Here is a 19,203-nt window from a genome sequence, read left to right on the forward strand (position 1 = left end):
CGACTGCCTTGTGCGCAACCCCTTGGGGCACTAAAGTAATCATCTGTCACAACTCAATCCGGCCTGAGCACCTCTCGTCCAGTAAATTAAGCAGGAGACCATCACGATTTCATGTGATTCTAAATCCAGCGTAAGAAAGAGATGATAAGAGGGTGGTGTAAACAAACAGCCACTACTGTACATGCTGCTAATTATAGTGATTAGTTGGCTATAGTTTGTGTTATTCCAGAAGATACGCAATTTATTTGAGGCTCTCACAATGTACATGGGGCATTTTAAAAGTGTTTAGGGTAGTGTACCCGTTAATTTAAATATGCTCACGAATTAACTTTTCTCCAGTTATTGTGGCTCATGCAATGGAATGTATTTTTTGTAATGTCAGTTGAGTTTAATCAAATCACAGCACATATTGATGGTTACTCTTCCTGCTTTTACTTTGCTCTATGGGTACACTTGCACCCATTATGCCACCAATGACCACATTGACATGAACACCAATATCCCGTTATTATTCTAGATACGCAATTATTCTGTTTGAGTTGGTACATATAAACATCATATCCAGTTTACAATAACACGAAAAAGCTTGTGTCCCGGATATAAGAAACCCAGATCAGATGCCTGGGTTATGGTGATCTAAGACAGGATACATGTAAATTCCTTATCTTATTTACAGTCTGTGCAAGCTCAGTTTCGCATATCATGGGTGTTGTGTGATTATGTTTGGTCCAGTGCAAAATATCTAAATGTCATCAGTTTGACCGATTTTAAGGAAATTAAAAGCTGAGAAAACATGTTTATGATAACACTTCAATTCGTCTTGGGTGCATGTTTTGTGTGGTTGAAATACTGTCTGCTTGCATAAAAATGTAAAAGATAACACATTACACAAGCATTGCATTTTGACAAGAGATGCTGAAAGAAAGAAAACATATCTCTCCACTCCTGTTCCGGAAACAAAATTGACATTTGTTGTATAATTTCACTGCAAGAAACGCATAATTCTGCAGGAGTTAATATTGTATTACGCTACATGTCAGAAGTGATAGGCCTACAGTCAGTGTCCACATTTCAGTTACTATTCCTATTAACCCATATTAATTTAAATTTGGAATATTCTGTTTATTCATGAATACAGGGATACTCATGAGCGGGATATCAAAGGTGTATGATTTTGTAAGTGACAGCAAAAAGAACATGATGGGCATGGTGGATATGATGCTCTCCATCTGTGATTGGCGCAACTATAAATTAGCATTAGCTAAATGAGGCTGAACCCTTGTTGTTATGAACACCTACTGTTAAAGTTAAAGGGGTGGAATTCTAGTGCCCCCTGGTGGCTAAAGATAATTAATTATACGAACTCTACTGTATGTTGGTGGACTTGGAGTCTTTTAACATCCATATATTTCTTGCAGCAAGTTAAATAAGAAATTATCAGTGTCTGTACCTCATTGTGAAAAGGGTTCTCATATCATTAGAATGAAAAGTTGTCAAGAGTAAGAAAATGTCGTTGCCATAATGCATGGAATTTAAACATTTGTATCAACAACAGTAAATGTTCATATTTCCCTTCTAACACTTTCGCAAGAGTTTCAAACTGAGGATGAACTCAACAAACAGTTTGCTCGGGGGCGTACAGGTATTATGTTTGACTCAAGCCCCAGTGTCCGGTCTGTAGCGTGAAGTCACGAGCTCTGCTGGTTGGCAACTGCTTAGCTACCCTACAATAGCCGTGCCAAAAGCCATATCTGCCATAGAAAGCCTATGTAAATTACGATAGCCAGAATAACCCCCCCCCAAAAAAAAAAAAAAATAATAATAATAATAATAATAGACGCCTTTTTCGGGCTCTAAAATTTGTTTACTATGATCAAGTTCGATCTCCATGGTGAATTGTTTTAAAGTTCGCTACAAATCGAGATATTGAATTAAATAGTGATCCATTTGGACTAAATTTGTCGTCACACAAGATTACGTGCTGACACAGACCAATCACGGACCCGCAGTCTATGAGGCCATGAGGTTTGATCTGGGCTCCACTTACCCTCGCTTTATGACCTTGGGGGAATTCCTGCCGTTGGTCGAAATTATTAACCAAACAAGGGAACGTCGCAACGTAAACCCCTCAGTCCTCGTTATTGATAGAGTTTGCAGTGTACAATTCTGTTCACTCGGCGCCTGAAACCCCCATAATTCAATTTGCGATGATTGTACATCCATAAAAAAAGTCAACATACAAGTAAAAACGAATGTACATAAATTAGAAATTGTGCTACAAATGCACAAACATCTCGTCAAAGTAATGATGTGTTTGTTTGGTTAGCTTTTGGAAATTGTAGAAATAAAACGTATTTATTCAAAGTTCCATCGAGTTCCATCAATTAGTTAGCTGTCATACAGGAGGCGTATATATATTAATATTTATATAGTTAATTTAATTAGAAATGCAATCATAATTGACGATGGCACATGAAAACACACCCGTGGGCCAAATTATTTTTATTTTATTTAACCAGGCAAGTCAGTTAAAATCAGCTTGGAGATTCGATCCAGCAACCTTTCCATTACTGGCCCAACGCTTTAACCACTAGGCTACCTGCCGCCCCGAGCTCCGACCTAATGAGTGACGAATTTCCGGGAAAGGGCGGTCAATTTTAAAATGAATTAATTCCTCCCTTGCCCTGCCAATTTAAACTAGTCAAACATTCTCAGAAGTGTCCACTTAATCTGAGGGGAGAGGGTGTGTCTTTTAAGTGTTTGAAATTCAGCCCTGGCCTTCTTTGGATTTTATATGGTGGTTGGCAACCAACGTTAAGGTGCATTACCGCCACCAACTGGATTGGAGTGTGGACCAGAGGCAGTGAAGGTCGAAATCCTACCGAAAAATCTCGTCTCCCTAAGGAAGCAAAATACATATTTAAATACTACATCCCCTGAAGATTTCCCCAGAAGTTCACTTAATCCTGGCTCTTCAACCCCATTACTCCTCAAATCTAATAACAATTGCTCCATTTCCCTCACATATTTCTGGCACTGAAAGCTAATATGTTCCGCTGTCTCCATCTCCTCCTGGCAATGATCACACCTAGTTGGATGTTTCCCCACCAATTTCATTGTACTATTGAGCCTGGTGTGTCCCAGTCTCAGCCTCGTGATTACAGTTTCCTCCCTTCTCTCTCGGCCTGAGGACCTCCCTGCCTCCACCTTTTCCTGGATCTTATTCAGGTGTCTACCCTTTCTCTCCCTGCTCCACAACTATTGCCATTTGTTTTTAACCGTTGTTCTTATTAACCCCTTGGCGTCTGCTTTACTGATTGAAAATCCAATTTAAACATTAGGATGTTTAAGAGCCTGCTTGGTGATAACATTCACCACCTCATTCCTGTCTACTCCCAAATGAGCTGGAACCCAAAGGAACAGCACAAATACCCCCATCTGTTTCACCTGATACAAGCACTGCAAAATCTCATACAATGCATATTTTCTGCTCTGAGACACACGTTAATCTATGCTCACCAGTGCTGCACAGGAGTCAGAGCAGATTACTACTGTCTGGCCTCACCACCTCCACCCACTCTGCAGCCGTATGTCCAACCCACTCTGCAGCAGTATGTCCAACAAATAATCTGTTGCTCTTTTCATCACTGCCCCCTTAAACTAAAAGCTGCACCTGCCCTCCCTGTTTTAGGGTCCTTAGATCCATCTGTGAATATACAGTGCCTTGCGAAAGTATTCGGCCCCCTTGAACTTTGCGACCTTTTGCCACATTTCAGGCTTCAAACATAAAGATATAAAACTGTATTTTTTTGTGAAGAATCAACAACAAGTGGGACACAATCATGAAGTGGAACGACATTTAATGGATATTTCAAACTTTTTTAACAAATCAAAAACTGAAAAATTGGGCGTGCAAAATTATTCAGCCCCCTTAAGTTAATACTTTGCAGCGCCACCTTTTGCTGCGATTACAGCTGTAAGTCGCTTGGGGTATGTCTCTATCAGTTTTGCACATCGAGAGACTGAATTCTTTTCCCATTCCTCCTTGCAAAACAGCTCGAGCTCAGTGAGGTTGAATGGAGAGCATTTGTGAACAGCAGTTTTCAGTTCTTTCCACAGATTCTCGATTGGATTCAGGTCTGGACTTTGACTTGGCCATTCTAACACCTGGATATGTTTATTTTTGAACCATTCCATTGTAGATTTTGCTTTATGTTTTGGATCATTGTCTTGTTGGAAGACAAATCTCCGTCCCAGTCTCAGGTCTTTTGCAGACTCCATCAGGTTTTCTTCCAGAATGGTCCTGTATTTGGCTCCATCCATCTTCCCATCAATTTTAACCATCTTCCCTGTCCCTGCTGAAGAAAAGCAGGCCCAAACCATGATGCTGCCACCACCATGTTTGACAGTGGGGATGGTGTATTCAGGGTGATGTGCTGTGTTGCTTTTACGCCAAACATAACGTTTTGCATTGTTGCCAAAAAGTTCAATTTTGGTTTCATCTGACCAGAGCACCTTCTTCCACATGTTTGGTGTGTCTCCCAGGTGGCTTGTGGCAAACTTTAAACAACACTTTTTATGGATATCTTTAAGAAATGGCTTTCTTCTTGCCACTCTTCCATAAAGGCCAGATTTGTGCAATATACAACTGATTGTTGTCCTATGGACAGAGTCTCCCACCTCAGCTGTAGATCTCTGCAATTCATCCAGAGTGATCATGGGCCTCTTGGCTGCATCTCTGATCAGTCTTCTCCTTGTATGAGCTGAAAGTTTAGAGGGACGGCCAGGTCTTGGTAGATTTGCAGTGGTCTGATACTCCTTGATTTCAATATTATTGCTTGCACAGTGCTCCTTGGGATGTTTAAAGCTTGGGAAATCTTTCTGTGTCCAAACACGGCTTTAAACTTCTTCACAACAGTATCTCGGACCTGCCTGGTGTGTTCCTTGTTCTTCATGATGCTCTCCGCGTTTTTAACGGACCTCTGAGACTATCACAGTGCAGGTGCATTTATACGGAGACTTGATTACACACAGGTGGATTGTATTTATCATCATTAAGTCATTTAGGTCAACATTGGATCATTCAGAGATCCTCACTGAACTTCTGGAGAGAGTTTGCTGCACTGAAAGTAAAGGGGCTGAATAATTTTGCACGCCCAATTTTTCAGTTTTTGATTTGTTAAAAAAGTTTGAAATATCCAATAAATGTCGTTCCACTTCATGATTGTGTCCCACTTGTTGTTGATTCTTCACAAAAAATACAGTTTTATATCTTTATGTTTGAAGCCTGAAATGTGGCAAAAGGTCGCAAAGTTCAAGGGGGCCGAATACTTTCGCAAGGCACTGTATCTTACATTGCTCATATCATATGTACAGTTGAAGTCTGAAGTTGACATACACCTTAGCCAAATACATTTAAACTCAGTTTCACAATTCCTGACATTTAATCCTCGTACAAATTCCCTGTCTTAGGTCAGTTATGATCACCACTTTATTTTAAGAATGTGAAATGTCAGAATAATAGTTGAGAGAATGATTTACTTCAGCTTATATTTCTTTCATCATATTCCCAGTGGGTCAGAAGTTTACATACACTGAATTAGTATTTGGTAGCATTGCCTTTAAACTGTTTAACTTGGGTCAAACATTTCAGGTAGCCTTCCACAAGCTTCCCACAATAAGTTGGGTGAATTTTGTCCCATTCCTCCTGACAGAGCTGGTGTAACTGAGTCAGGTTACTCGCACACACTTTTTCAGTTCTGCCCACAAATTTTCTATAGGATTGAGGTCAGGGCTTTGTGATGGCCACTCCAATACCTTGACTTTGTTGTCATTAAGGAATTTTGCAATATTGGAAGTATGCTTGGGGTCATTGCCCATTTGGAAGACCCATTTGCGACCAAGCTTTAACTTCCTGACTGATGTCTTGAGATGTTGCTTCAATATATCCACATAATTTTCCTCACTCATGACGCCATCTATTTTGTGAAGTGTTCCAGTCCATCTTGCAGCAAAGCACCCCCACAACATGATGCTGCCACCTCCATGCTTCACAGTTGGGATGGTGTTTTTTGCTTGCAATACCCTTTTTCCTCCAAACATAACGATGGTCATTATAGCCAAACAGTTCTATTTTTGTTTCATCAGACCAGAGGACATTTCTCCAAAAAGTACAATATTTGTCCCCATGTGCAGATGCAAACCGTAGTCTGGCTTTTTTATGGAGGTTTTGGAGCAGTGGCTTCCTCCTCGCTGAGCAGCCTTTCAGCTTATGTCGATATAGGTCTTGTTTTAATGTGGCAAAAGATACTTTTGTACCGGTTTCCTCCAGCATCTTCACAAGGTCCTTTGCTGTTTTTCTGGGATTGATTTGCACCTTTCGCACCAAAGTATGTTCATCTCTAGGAGACAGAACGCATCTCTTTCCTGAGCGGTATGACGGCCATGGTGTTTATACTTGCGTATTATTGTTTGTACAGATGAACGTGGTACCTTCAGGCATTTGGAAATAGCTCCCGAGGATGAACCAGACTTGTGGAGGTCTACAATTTTTTTCTGAGGTCTTGGCTGATTTCCTTTGATTTTCCCATGATGTTAAGCAAAGAGGCACTGTCACGGTTCATGAATCCACTGCCTCCCTCTCTCTTTCTCTTTTTCTCTTTTTCTCTCTCTCTCTCTCTCTCTCTCTCTCTCTCTCTCTCTCTCTCGTTTGTGTGGGCGTGGTTCCCAATCTCGACCTGATTGTCTGCGCCAGCTGGAACCACTTATCTTCCCTTTATATGTTCTGTAACCAGTGTTTCTTGTTGTCAGATCGTTGTTTCTTCCCTGAGGTTGTGTCGTGTGTCCGTGCTCTTCTCTCACCGCCCTTGTGTGGATTATCTGCTGTGCTCCTTCCTACCCATCCGGACACACTCCCCTGGTTTTCTCAGCACGCTATCATCGGAAGATGCGCCCGAGTCCCTGGGTCAGGTTCCGTCTGAGTACAGTCTGTCTGTCCTGTTGCTGCTGTAAACTATATTCATTAAACCATCGTTGCTTGCATCTTGCATCCGCCTCTGTATTGTCACAGGCACTGCATTTGAAGGTAGGCCTTGAAATACATCCACAGGTATACCTCCAATTGACTCAAATGATATCAATTAGCCTATCATAAGCTTCTAAAGCCATGACATCATTTTCTGGAATTGTCAAAGCTGTTTAAAGGCACAGTCAACTTAGTGTATGTAAACTTTTGACCCACTGGAATTGTGATACAGTGAATTAAAAGTGAAATAATCTGTCTGTTAACAATTGTTGGAAAAATGACTTGTGTCATTCACAAAGTAGATGTCCTAAACGACTTGCCAAAACTATAGTTTGTTAAAAAGAAATGTGTGGTTGAAAAACGAATTTTAATGACTCCAATCTAAGTGTATGTAAACTTACAACTTCAACTGTATGTATATACAGTACCAGTCTGATATACACAATATATTTATGTCAACATTCACCAATGTGTGCCATGCTGATTGCAGCCTTGGCATGCCAATGTCCCACCTTTTATTTATCTGTCATTCAGAACGGGGAAGAAACTGTACACCACTTTTATGTGACCTAGTTTCTCTAAGCTCCACCCCTTGACTTGTTATCCGAATACAGGAAGACAAGCTTGTCTCTCACAGGCGTCAGGTTTCGTTACGGTTGTTCACTCTCACTCTTTCTGACACACAACACAAGACTGGGATTTACATTTTGGAAGCGCCAATAACGGACTGTTAGAAGGGAAGGTTATTACAAAGGCAAGTAAATCCTTCTGTAGTCCTGTATCTGCAAATCAATGATGGAAACACCCATTCCTGTTCCTGAACTGCTGTTAGCCATTTTAGAAGAGCTAATCACTGAAGAACTGAAGACATTTCAGTGGTACCTGACTCAGGTTGTGCTCAGCGATTTTCCTCCCTTCCCTAAGAGCAAGCTGGAGAACACGGACAGGCTAACCACTGTGGATAAGATGATCAAGACCTCAAGCTATGAGGGAGCTGTGAAGGTGTCACTAGAGATCCTGAGGAAGATGAACCACAACAATCTCGCTGAGAAACTACAGAGAGACAGCCAAATATCCTGTCCTGTGTGCCATGACATCCTCAGGGATCCTGTTATACTGTTATGCCACCACAAAGTCTGCACAGTCTGTCTACATGAATTCTGGAACCAGAAAGATTCTCGGCAATGCCCTGTGTGCAAGAAGAGGATCTTAATGGATACAGCAAGGTCTGAGGTGCTCTGCAGTTTGCACAGTGAGAAATTCAAACTCTTCTGCCTGGAGGATAAAAAGCCAATCTGTGTGGTATGTCAGACTTCAAAAAAACACAAAAGCCATAACTGTAGCCCCATAGATGAAGCTGCACAGGATCAGAAAGAAGAACTCCAGACAGCACTGAATTCCTTAAAGGAGAAGCTTGGTGTCTATAGTAAAATTAGCCAAACCTGTGCTGAACATATCTTGAGCCAGGCCCAGCACACAGAGGGTCAAATTAAGGTGCAGTTTGAGAAGCTTCACCAGTTTCTACGAGAGGAAGAGGCAGCCAGGATAGCTGAACTTAAAGATGAAGAAGAGCACAAGAATCGAGAGATGAAAGAAAATATTGAAGAAATGAGCGGAGAGATTTCATCACTTGCAAACACAATCAGATTCTTAGAGGAGGAGCTGAAAGCTGAAGACCTCTCATTTCTGCAGAACTATGAGTCCACAAAGGAAAGAGCCCAATGCAAACTGCCAGATCCAATGCTGATCTCAGGAGTGCTGATAGACGTGGCTAAATACTTGGGCAACCTGCAATTTAGAGTCTGGGAGAAGATGCATGAGATTGTGAAATACACTCCTGTGATTCTGAACCCCAATACTTCCCAACCACATCTCATCCTGTCTGATGATCTGACCAGTGTGAGACACCGTGATGAAGACAGCATCAATGACAGTGACGAAACACGGCAGTTTCCTGACAACCCAGAGAGGTTTGATACCTTTAGAATGGTCCTAGGCTCTGAAGGCTTTAATTCAGGGACACACAACTGGGACATTGAGGTTGGGGACAATACTCACTGGTCACTGGGTGTGATTTCAGAATCTGTCCAGAGGAAGGAAGAAGTAAAGAATGGATACTGGCAAATCCGATTCACTGGTGGTAAATATGATACACATTCTCCATCAGGGTCAGACACTCTCCTTACTGTGAGACAGAAACCCCTGAGGATCAGAGTGCAGCTGGACTGGGATGGAGGTAAGCTGTCATTCTCTGACCCTGATAATAAGACAGTTCTACACACATTCACACACACTTTCACTGAGAAAGTCTTTCCTTTTTGCCTTAATGGCTGTAAACTCCACCCTGTGAGGATTTTACCAGTGAAGGCCTGTGTGACAGTGGAAAAGCCCAATGAGACCTTCTTACAGGACACACATGTCAGAGGCTTAACAGTGAACACCCACAATGATTATGATATGTTCGATGAGGACATTGATGAATTTGAGGACGAATACGATGAATGTGCAGACCCCGAAGATGAAGATGTAGATGAAGAATATGAAGAATATGAAGAAGGTGAATACGAAGAAGATGATTATTAATAAGATGACAAATATGATATTGTCTCGATCTCCAACAGTGGAACAACAGTTAAACTATAGAATAAGTACAATATATGCAGGGTGTGGGAATGGATTTGGATGTTCTGATGAAGAAACTAAAATGACTGTAGGTCTTTTTTTTATGTAACTGAATATTATTTCTGAAAATCAGCAGAATGGAACAATCATATTTTTACTCTATTCTTTTTTTATATGACTCCAAATATGTTTTAACTGTAATATCAATAGCTGAGTCTATTCACTTTAATTGTTAATAAAAACATTGATTTGGAAAAGTAAAATCTTACAGTGGCCAATTTAGTTAACAACATACTTTACAGCCTATGGAAGCATTTAGCTGCTGAAACTCAATTGGTAATGCAAATGGTAAATCAATATGTTTGCAATTCCTTTGTGACAAAATTCAAATTGAAATGCAAAAAAATATAGCATTTTCATGATTGAGTATGATCCATTAATTTCCATGGTACCATCCAGTACAACACTGACACATTTAAAAATCAAACACAAAAGCTTATTACATTTCTGGGGTTGCAGGTAGCATTGTTACATTTGGGGCGGCAAGTGGGCTAGTGGTTAGAGTTTTGGGCCAGTAACTGAAAGGTTGCTGGATTGGAATCCCTGAGCTGACAAAATAAATATATGTTGTTCTGCCCCTGAACAAGGCAGTTAAGCAACTGTTCCCCGGTAAACTGTCATTGTAAATAAGAATTTGTTCTTAACTGACTTGCCTAGTTAAATGACTGTAAAATATATATATATAAAAACGCTAATGATTAACTTGTTGTAATAGCAATAATTGTGAAATAAAGAAATTACTGTGTTTGGTTTAAAACTGTCAAATTTCAAACGATCAATCAAATTCAATAAATCTATCACGACGCTCCATTTTGCTATTTCGTTTCCTTATTGCACCGTGGCGTTTTCGACGTGTTAGACCTGTTTGGTAACATGAGGCGGAAGGGGTATAATAAGACCTGCTGGCAGCAGACTCTTTCGGTAGTAGCTGTATGGATGTGGCGTGTTTTAGCTGTCTGGGCAACAACAGACAGTATGACAAATTGTATGCGTAGACTTGACAGAAAGTAGCAAAATATGAATGTAGATTTTTTTTTTGCACACATAAAAAGTTTGATTGCATAAGTTCTTCACATTTTTTATTAATTTATTTGCCAAGTATATTATTTATTCGATGACATTCACAAATTAATTGTGAGAGCCGATAATATAATTTCCCTCCAAAATGCAGTTTTGGAGCGAAATGCAATAATAAATAGTCAAGATAGCAGAGTAGGTTCTTTCAACAATGAGACCAACGTTGAGGAAGGTGGTCTTGATCGTACTGTTGTGCCGGGACCAGTCCCGCCGAAAGCGCAGGTCTGTGTGGGTCCAGAGATGGTTAAAGTCCCGAAAGCAGGCAGGGGAGTTCCACTGTCTAATTCAAGAGCTTCGACTGTTTGGAGAGGAATTCCGAAGTTACTTTCATCTGGACCGAAGCCAGTTCGATCACCTGCTCCAGATGGTTGGAGCCAGGATCACCCTGATGAATAACAACTACCGGGAGTCGATCAGCCCAGTTGAACGCCTGGCCATTTGTCTCCGGTAAACTACATTCTCGTACAGTTTTAAAGCCTTTGATACCATAATTGATTGATATTTGATACATTGTTTTTATGTGCAACCTAGCTAGCTGAAGGGCTCTAGTTAATAATCCCTATTTGACATCAGATGTACTTTTACAGAATGTTCATTGGGACTATAACTTTTCCCAAAGTTGGTTTATAATCATTTTTTAATTATGTTACCAAATAAAAAGAAAGGTGCCTTCTGCCCTGATGAAGGTAGGCTAGTCTTCTCCAGGACCCATTGTTGTTCAAGACAGTTACAGTCATTCATTACATTCTTACTGGACTCACATACACTCTTAGAGAGAAAGGTTCCAGAAGTTTCCTTCTGCTTTCCCCATAGGATAACCCTTTCTGGTTCCAGGTATAATACTTAATACATGGAACCCAATAGGGTTCTACTTGGAAGCAAAAGCGGTATTACCTGGAACCTAAAAGGGATCTCCTATGGGGACAGCCAGAGAACCCTTTTAAGTAGATAGTACCATTCTTTCTAAGAGTAGAGTTGGCCTGGACTACAGTTTGTTGATATAGTCATAGACTGAATTGTACTGTTTCAAGGCATTGTTAATGATGGTTGATGAGTAATACAATATAATTAGTAAAGCATAATAAACAGTAATGAGGTAGCTATCTGAGTAGATATAATATGTGGGTGGAATTCAAGTTATACACAATATTGATCATTATTTTGAATTATATTTTAGATTCTTGACGACAGGGGACTCCTACAGGACCATAGGATTCAGCTTCCAAGTTGGACAGTCCACGGTGGCAGGCATTGTCCCCTCTGTGGCACAAGCCAATTGGGACTGTCTGGTTGGTGAAAACATGCCTGTCCCCAAGGAGGAAGACTGGAGGGTCATCGCTGCCGAGTTCCTGGAGAGGAATTTCCCCAACTGTCTTGGCTCTATTGACAGGAAACATGTAGTAATACAGGCTCAGGTTCGCAATTCTACAACTACAAGGGAACATATTCAGTTGTACTCTTGGCTGTAGTAGATGCCATCTACTGTTTCCGTGTTGTCGATGTTGGTGCTTACGGCAAGGGAAGTGATGGCGTGACCCTCCGAGACTGCCTTTGGCCAGGCACTTCAGGATGGTACCCTGGATATTCCACCACCTGCATCACTCCCTGGAGCTGAAGACCTGGGTCCTGTTCACCAAGTCTTCGTCGGCGATGAGGCCTTTCCTTTAAGACTCATGAGGCCCTACGCTGGATGCCAGCTGCCATTGCCAAAGCCTGTAAGGATCTTTAACAAACGACTGTCCAGGGCAAGGTTAGTTGTTGAATGCACCTTTGGGATTCTGGCAGCCCGATGGAGAATGTATTAGAGTGCTTGGTCTTAGCACCTCAAAAGTCGATGCCTGCGTGAAGGCCACACGTGTTCTCCACAACTACCTGTGGAGGTCATCCCAGGGGCCGCTCCGGATGGAGATGGGCACGCCAAATGGTCACCTTCCTGATGTCACCAGGGCAGGTGCCAACAACGCCCCCAGACAGGCACTCCAGGTGAGGGAGAAGCTGACCACCTACTTCTCATCGCCAGCATGTGAAGTCCCATGGCAGTTTGCCGTGGAGTGAAACGGCTCTTCAAAGAGCCCCATAACACAAAGGTTATTTTAAGAACCATCCACCGTTGTCCATAAAATTGCATTTTTCAATTTGGGAGTAAAGACCACACCTTAACCCCTTCCCTCTCCCATTAACGTCAGTATTATACACACCTGGCATGGTACATCAGGTGAGCGGGAGCACTGATTAAGGTTATACGACATACAGTCGGTATGATAACAAAGGGAAAGGGTAACCTAGGTAACCCAGGGTCCATACAAATAGTACAGTTTACCACCATGTTCACTGGCCTGACAATACAGGTGGGAAAAAAACTAATTAGGAAGAGAATGTGTTTTTACTTTCATCTTGTCTTAGATCAGCAAAGGTGTAGGAAAGAAATAAGCAGATTAAGTCTAACAATAGATATTAATAAAAAACTGAAACAACTGACTATGAAAACATAATTTAATAAGTATTCAAGTACAGGAAAGAACATGAGAGATGTGAGTTGTAAAAAAAAATATAAAAAAAATAGAACTATTGGAAGGTGTGTGCGTTTTTTCAAAATGTGTTAAATGAATGTGTAGCCTGTAATCTGTAAGAGAACAGCAAGAGCATGTATTTTTGGCACCACTGCAGACCGATGCAGGGACTACTCATAAAGCCTAGGCCATAAGAGAGAGGGCAGGGCACTGGAGATCTGAGGTACGAAGAGGTGTGTGTGTGTCTCTGTCTCTGAGAAAAAGGGTATAATATGTAGCCATAACAGCTAAACAAACAAATGGCCTCTGGACGTCACGGACCAGTCGATCGAACAGAACTTCACAAAAAGTTTCAACACCCTGGTTTTCGAGTGGTTTTAAATGAAATAAATATATTGACCTTTAGTCTCGTAAGAGACCAAGAGCATCTGTGAAAATTCCGTATGAGTTTCAATTTAGAAATCTATGTAACACTAATAATGAATGCTATCCTAAGACTTTATAAACAAAGGACTTTATGAATTGACTGAATTTAAACGGAACTGACATGTGTGAAAAGAAAGGTACAATGAGGGAGGTCAAAACAACAAGCAGAAAACTCCTCTTCCTGTCCTTCCTGTGAGCTGGTCGGCTAAATTGACTCCATTTCTGAAAGGGAAGAGAAAAACAACACAAGCTTAACATAATATGACACCATAAAAGATGAGATTTATGTTAACTAAATACTGCTTGCATATTGTAGTTAGTGGCATAAATATAGGAACAGTGTGGTAAAGTTGGTAATACCTACTGTTTACTCATGGAATTTGTATTTCAGATCTAAAGATGAATACGACAGGCAGATATTTCGACAGCAAACTGTTTTAGGATATTTTCTAACCCAGAAACAACAGCTATACATTTGCCTCATATTAATACTTTGATCTGAAATACCAATTAACCTTCATGACTATACTGTAAAAATGACCTGCTTTACTTCACTGTCGCACACTTATGACACTACCTGTGATGTGGAGAAGAAAAAAAACGTACCATTGAACTCGACTTTGAAAAGCAGCTGATACATTTTAACCTTGACTGCTGCTTTTCTTTGCTGAGGCAGCCTCTTCAGTGTTGGCACCAGGCTGATGGCAAAGAGGGTCTCTTCATCCTCCTTCCTGTGAGCATCAGGTTGGGCTGCATCCCTCTTGACAGGCTTGGAGGAGCCTCTGCTGAAATGAGTTGAGTGGATCTGGTACCTCCGATGACGCCTGGTGTGACGTTCCTCTTCGTTTCTCTCCACGGTCACATCCTGTTCAACGAGGTCCTCAGTGGTCACTTCTGTGAGGTTCATAATAATCTCAGGTGGTCCTAGATCCAGAGGTGCTTCCTCTATTTCATCATCTTCCATGGCTGCACCGGTAGTGGTCATACTCGTGGATGATGTTGTAGAGGGTCTCACTCTTCCGGTGGAGGTGATGGTCGCATTTGTAGGTGACGTTGAGGGTCTTGATGCACCGGTGGCAACAACACTTGTGGATGACGTAGTAGAGGGTCTGGCTGTAAAATTGCCACTCGTTGCCCTTGGCACAATAAATGGATCCAGAAAAGAAAGAATGTGGCAGAGGCCTGAAGCTGCTGACCCAGACCTCTTCTTCTCTTTCTCTGCCCTCTCTCTCTGATACCTGCCCGAGTCTTCTCCACTTCCTCCTACATTCTTCTTCTACATAGACATGAACATGATAAGCCAAACCATTACCTAGCATAACTATAGGTATTAGATAGCTATCATGGACATGGCAACAACTGTACACATAGACACACACACGGTTATCTGACCAAATTATCAGGGGTACAGTAGTATCTACCATTTCTATTACTATTTATATAGCATACACACTCACTCTTTAAAACATTATTATTTGGTAATGTTATCAGGGGTAGTAACTAGCATAATTTAGTTGACTATTTCTTTCACTCACACCTCATTGGCTAGGTTAGCAAGGTAGCTAACGCTAACTAGCCACATCTAGCACAAGCTCACTACTAAACTGACCTGGCAATCCTACTATCGTTGACACTTGTCTCCAAGCAGTATTTTTTGTGTTTATGTCCCTGTAGCTGTCAGCAGTTGTGTCAAAAGGACACGGTTTTGAGGATACTGCGAAAACTATAGTTTGTTAACAAGACATTTGTGGTTGAAAAACAAGTTTTAATGACTCCAACCTAAGTGTATGTAAACTTACGACTTCAACTGTATGTATATACAGTACCAGTCTGTTATACGCAATATACTTATGTCCACATTCATCAATGTGTGCCATGCTGATTGCAGCCTTGGCATGCCAATGTCACACCTCTTATTTATCTGTCATTCAGAATGGGGAAGAAACTGTACACCACTTTTATGTGACCTAGTTCCTCTAAGTTCTACCCCTTGACTTGTTATCCGAATACAGGAAGACAAGCTCGTCTCGCACAGGCATCAGGTTTCGTTACGGTTGTTCATACTTTCTGACACACAACACAAGACTGGGATTTACATTTTTAGAAGAAACAGATAGAAATTGGAAATGCCAATAACGGACTGTTAGAAGGGAAAGTTATTAAAAAGGCAAGTAAATCATTCTGTAGTCCTGTATCTGCAGATCGATGATGGAAACACCCATTCCTGTTCCTGAGCTGCTGTTAGCCATTTTAGAAGAGCTAATCACTGAAGAACTGAAGACATTTCAGTGGTACCTGACTCAGGTTGTGCTCAGCGATTTTCCTCCCTTCCCTAAGAGCAAGCTGGAGAACACGGACAGGCTAACCACTGTTGATAAGATGATCAAGACCTCAAGCTATGAGGGAGCTGTGAAGGTGTCACTAGAGATCCTGAGGAAGATGAAACACAACAATCTAGCTGAGAAACTACAGAGAGACAGCCAAATATCCTGTCCTGTGTGCCACGACATCCTCAGGGATCCTGTTATACTGTCATGCCACCACAAAGTCTGCACAGGCTGTCTACATGAATGCTGGAACCAGAAAGATTCTCGGCAATGCCCTGTGTGCAAGACGAGGATCTTAATGGATACAGCAAGGTCTGAGGTGCTCTGCAGTTTGCACAGTGAGAAATTCAAACTCTTCTGCCTGGAGGATAAAAAGCCAATCTGTGTGGTATGTCAGACTTCAAAAAAACACAAAAGCCATAACTGTAGCCCCATAGATGAAGCTGCACAAGATCAGAAGGAAGAACTCCAGACAGCACTGAATTCCTTAAAGGAGAAGCTTGGGGTCTTTAGTAAAATTAGCCAAACCTGTGCTGAACACATCTTGAGCCAGGCCCAGCACACAGAGGGTCAAATTAAGGCGCAGTTTGAGAAGCTTCACCAGTTTCTACGAGAGGAAGAGGCAGCCAGGATAGCTGAACTTAAAGAGGAAGAAGAGCACAAGAATCGAGAGATGAAAGAAAATATTGAAGAAATGAGCGGAGAGATTTCATCACTTGCAAACACAATCAGATTCTTAGAGGAGGAGCTGAAAGCTGAAGACCTCTCATTTCTGCAGAACTATGAGTCCACAAAGGAAAGAGCCCAATGCAAACTGCCAGATCCAATGCTGATCTCAGGAGTGCTGATAGACGTGGCTAAATACTTGGGCAACCTGCAATTTAGAGTCTGGGAGAAGATGCATGAGATTGTGAAATACACTCCTGTGATTCTGAACCCCAATACTTCCCAACCACATCTCATCCTGTCTGATGATCTGACCAGTGTGAGACACCGTGATGAAGACAGCATCAATGACAGTGACGAAACACGGCAGCTTCCTGACAACCCAGAGAGGTTTGATACCTTTAGAATGGTCCTAGGCTCTGAAGGCTTTAATTCAGGGACACACAACTGGGACATTGAGGTTGGGGACAATACTCACTGGTCACTGGGTGTGATTTCAGAATCTGTCCAGAGGAAGGAAGAAGTAAAGAATGGATACTGGCAAATCCGATTCACTGGTGGTAAATATGATACACATTCTCCATCAGGGTCAGACACTCTCCTTACTGTGAGACAGAAACCCCTGAGGATCAGAGTGCAGCTGGACTGGGATGGAGGTAAGCTGTCATTCTCTGACCCTGATAATAAGACAGTTCTACACACATTCACACACACTTTCACTGAGAAAGTCTTTCCTTTTTGCCTTAATGGCTGTAAACTCCACCCTGTGAGGATTTTACCAGTGAAGGCCTGTGTGACAGTGGAAAAGCCCAATGAGACCTTCTTACAGGACACACATGTCAGAGGCTTAACAGTGAACACCCACAATGATTATGATATGTTCGATGAGGACATTGATGAATTTGAGGACAAATACGATGAATGTGCAGACCCCGAAGATGAAGATGGTGTAGATGAAGAATATGAAGAAGGTGAACAGTGGAACAACAGTTAAACTATAGAATAAGTACAATATATGCAGGGTGTGGGAATGGATTTGGATGTTCTGATTAAGAAACTAAAATGACTGTAGGTCTTTTTTTTATGTAACTGAATATTATTTCTGAAAATCCGCAGAATGGAACAATCATATTTTTACTCTATTCTTTTTTTATATGACTCCAAATATGTTTTAACTGTAATATCAATAGCTGAGTCTATTCACTTTAATTGTTAATAAAAACATTGATTTGGAAAAGTAAAATCTTACAGTGGCCAATTTAGTTAACAACATACTTTACAGCCTATGGAAGCATTTAGCTGCTGAAACTCAATTGGTAATGCAAATGGTAAATCAATATGTTTGCAATTCCTTTGTGACAAAATTCAAATTGAAATGCAAAAAAATATAGCATTTTCATGATTGAGTATGATCCATTAATTTCCATGGTACCATCCAGTACAACACTGACACATTTAAAAATCAAACACAAAAGCTTATTACATTTCTGGGGTTGCAGGTAGCATTGTTACATTTGGGGCGGCAGGTGGGCTAGTGGTTAGAGTTTTGGGCCAGTAACTGAAAGGTTGCTGGATTGAATCCCTGAGCTGACAAAATAAAAATATGTTGTTCTGCCCCTGAACAAGGCAGTTAAGCAACTGTTCCCCGGTAAACTGTCATTGTAAATAAGAATTTGTTCTTAACTGACTTGCCTAGTTAAATGACTGTAAAATATATATATATAAAAACGCTAATGATTAACTTGTTGTAAAAGCAATAATTGTGAAATAAAGAAATTACTGTGTGTGGTTTAAAACTGTCAAATTTCAAACGATCAATCAAATTCAATAAATCTATCACGACGCTCCATTTTGCTATTTCGTTTCCTCATTGCACGGTGGCGTTTTCGACGTGTTAGACCTGTTTGGTAACATGAGGCGGAAGGGGTATAATAAGACCTGCTGGCAGCAGACTCTTTCGGTAGTAGCTGTATGGATGTGGCGTGTTTTAGCTGTCTGGGCAACAACAGACAGTATGACAAATTGTATGCGTAGACTTGACAGAAAGTAGCAAAATATGAATGTAGATTTTTTTTGCACACATATTCAGTAAAAATGTGCGATTACATAAAAAGTTTGATTGCATAAGTTCTTCACATTTTTTATTAATTTATTTGCCAAGTATATTGTAGCGACCCGCACAGACAGCTGTGTGTTATGTGTTAGGCTAGGAGGTGGTTGTGTTGTACTGACCAGTACCCGGTGTTCGCGGGGTCCGACATGTCAATCAACCTGCTATCTGCCAATCACGGGAATGCCTGGAATGTTCTGATGCCGGGCATCCTGGTGGTTGGCAGAGTGGCGTGGAGGGGGGTTGGGCAGGGGGGTGGAGCATTGGAAGTTAAGACCAGGTTCAGCTTTTTGTTCACTCTCTCTTACGTCTGGGCTTCCCAAGAGAAGGTCACGATTGGCTTGTGGGTTATCTGTCATCTTTTTGGCGTGTGCTACGGCC

The 19,203-nt window shown here is 41.3% G+C and overlaps 2 protein-coding genes across 2 annotated transcripts; both read left to right on the forward strand.

Moving 5' to 3' along the window:
* The first annotated feature begins 7,628 nt into the window (after window positions 1–7,628).
* LOC135514173 (E3 ubiquitin-protein ligase TRIM39-like) lies at window positions 7,629–10,509 on the forward strand. The gene has a single exon (XM_064937427.1). The coding sequence runs from the start codon at window positions 7,817–7,819 to the stop codon at window positions 9,605–9,607; it is 1,791 nt and encodes a 596-aa protein (XP_064793499.1). The 5' UTR covers window positions 7,629–7,816; the 3' UTR covers window positions 9,608–10,509.
* A 4,339-nt stretch (window positions 10,510–14,848) lies between these two features.
* Window positions 14,849–17,706, forward strand: LOC135513622 (E3 ubiquitin-protein ligase TRIM35-like). The gene has a single exon (XM_064936498.1). It carries the CDS (start codon window positions 15,925–15,927, stop codon window positions 17,704–17,706), a length of 1,782 nt encoding a protein of 593 aa, XP_064792570.1. The 5' UTR covers window positions 14,849–15,924.
* The last annotated feature ends 1,497 nt before the right edge of the window (window positions 17,707–19,203 follow it).

Source organism: Oncorhynchus masou, chromosome 25, assembly GCF_036934945.1.
Source record: "Oncorhynchus masou masou isolate Uvic2021 chromosome 25, UVic_Omas_1.1, whole genome shotgun sequence".
NCBI lineage: Eukaryota > Metazoa > Chordata > Actinopteri > Salmoniformes > Salmonidae > Oncorhynchus > Oncorhynchus masou.

Coding starts and splice junctions, on each gene's coding strand:
- LOC135513622 (XM_064936498.1), top strand. CDS start 15,925: ATGATGGAAACACCCATTCCTGTTCCTGAGCTGCTGTTAGCCATTTTA.
- LOC135514173 (XM_064937427.1), top strand. CDS start 7,817: ATGATGGAAACACCCATTCCTGTTCCTGAACTGCTGTTAGCCATTTTA.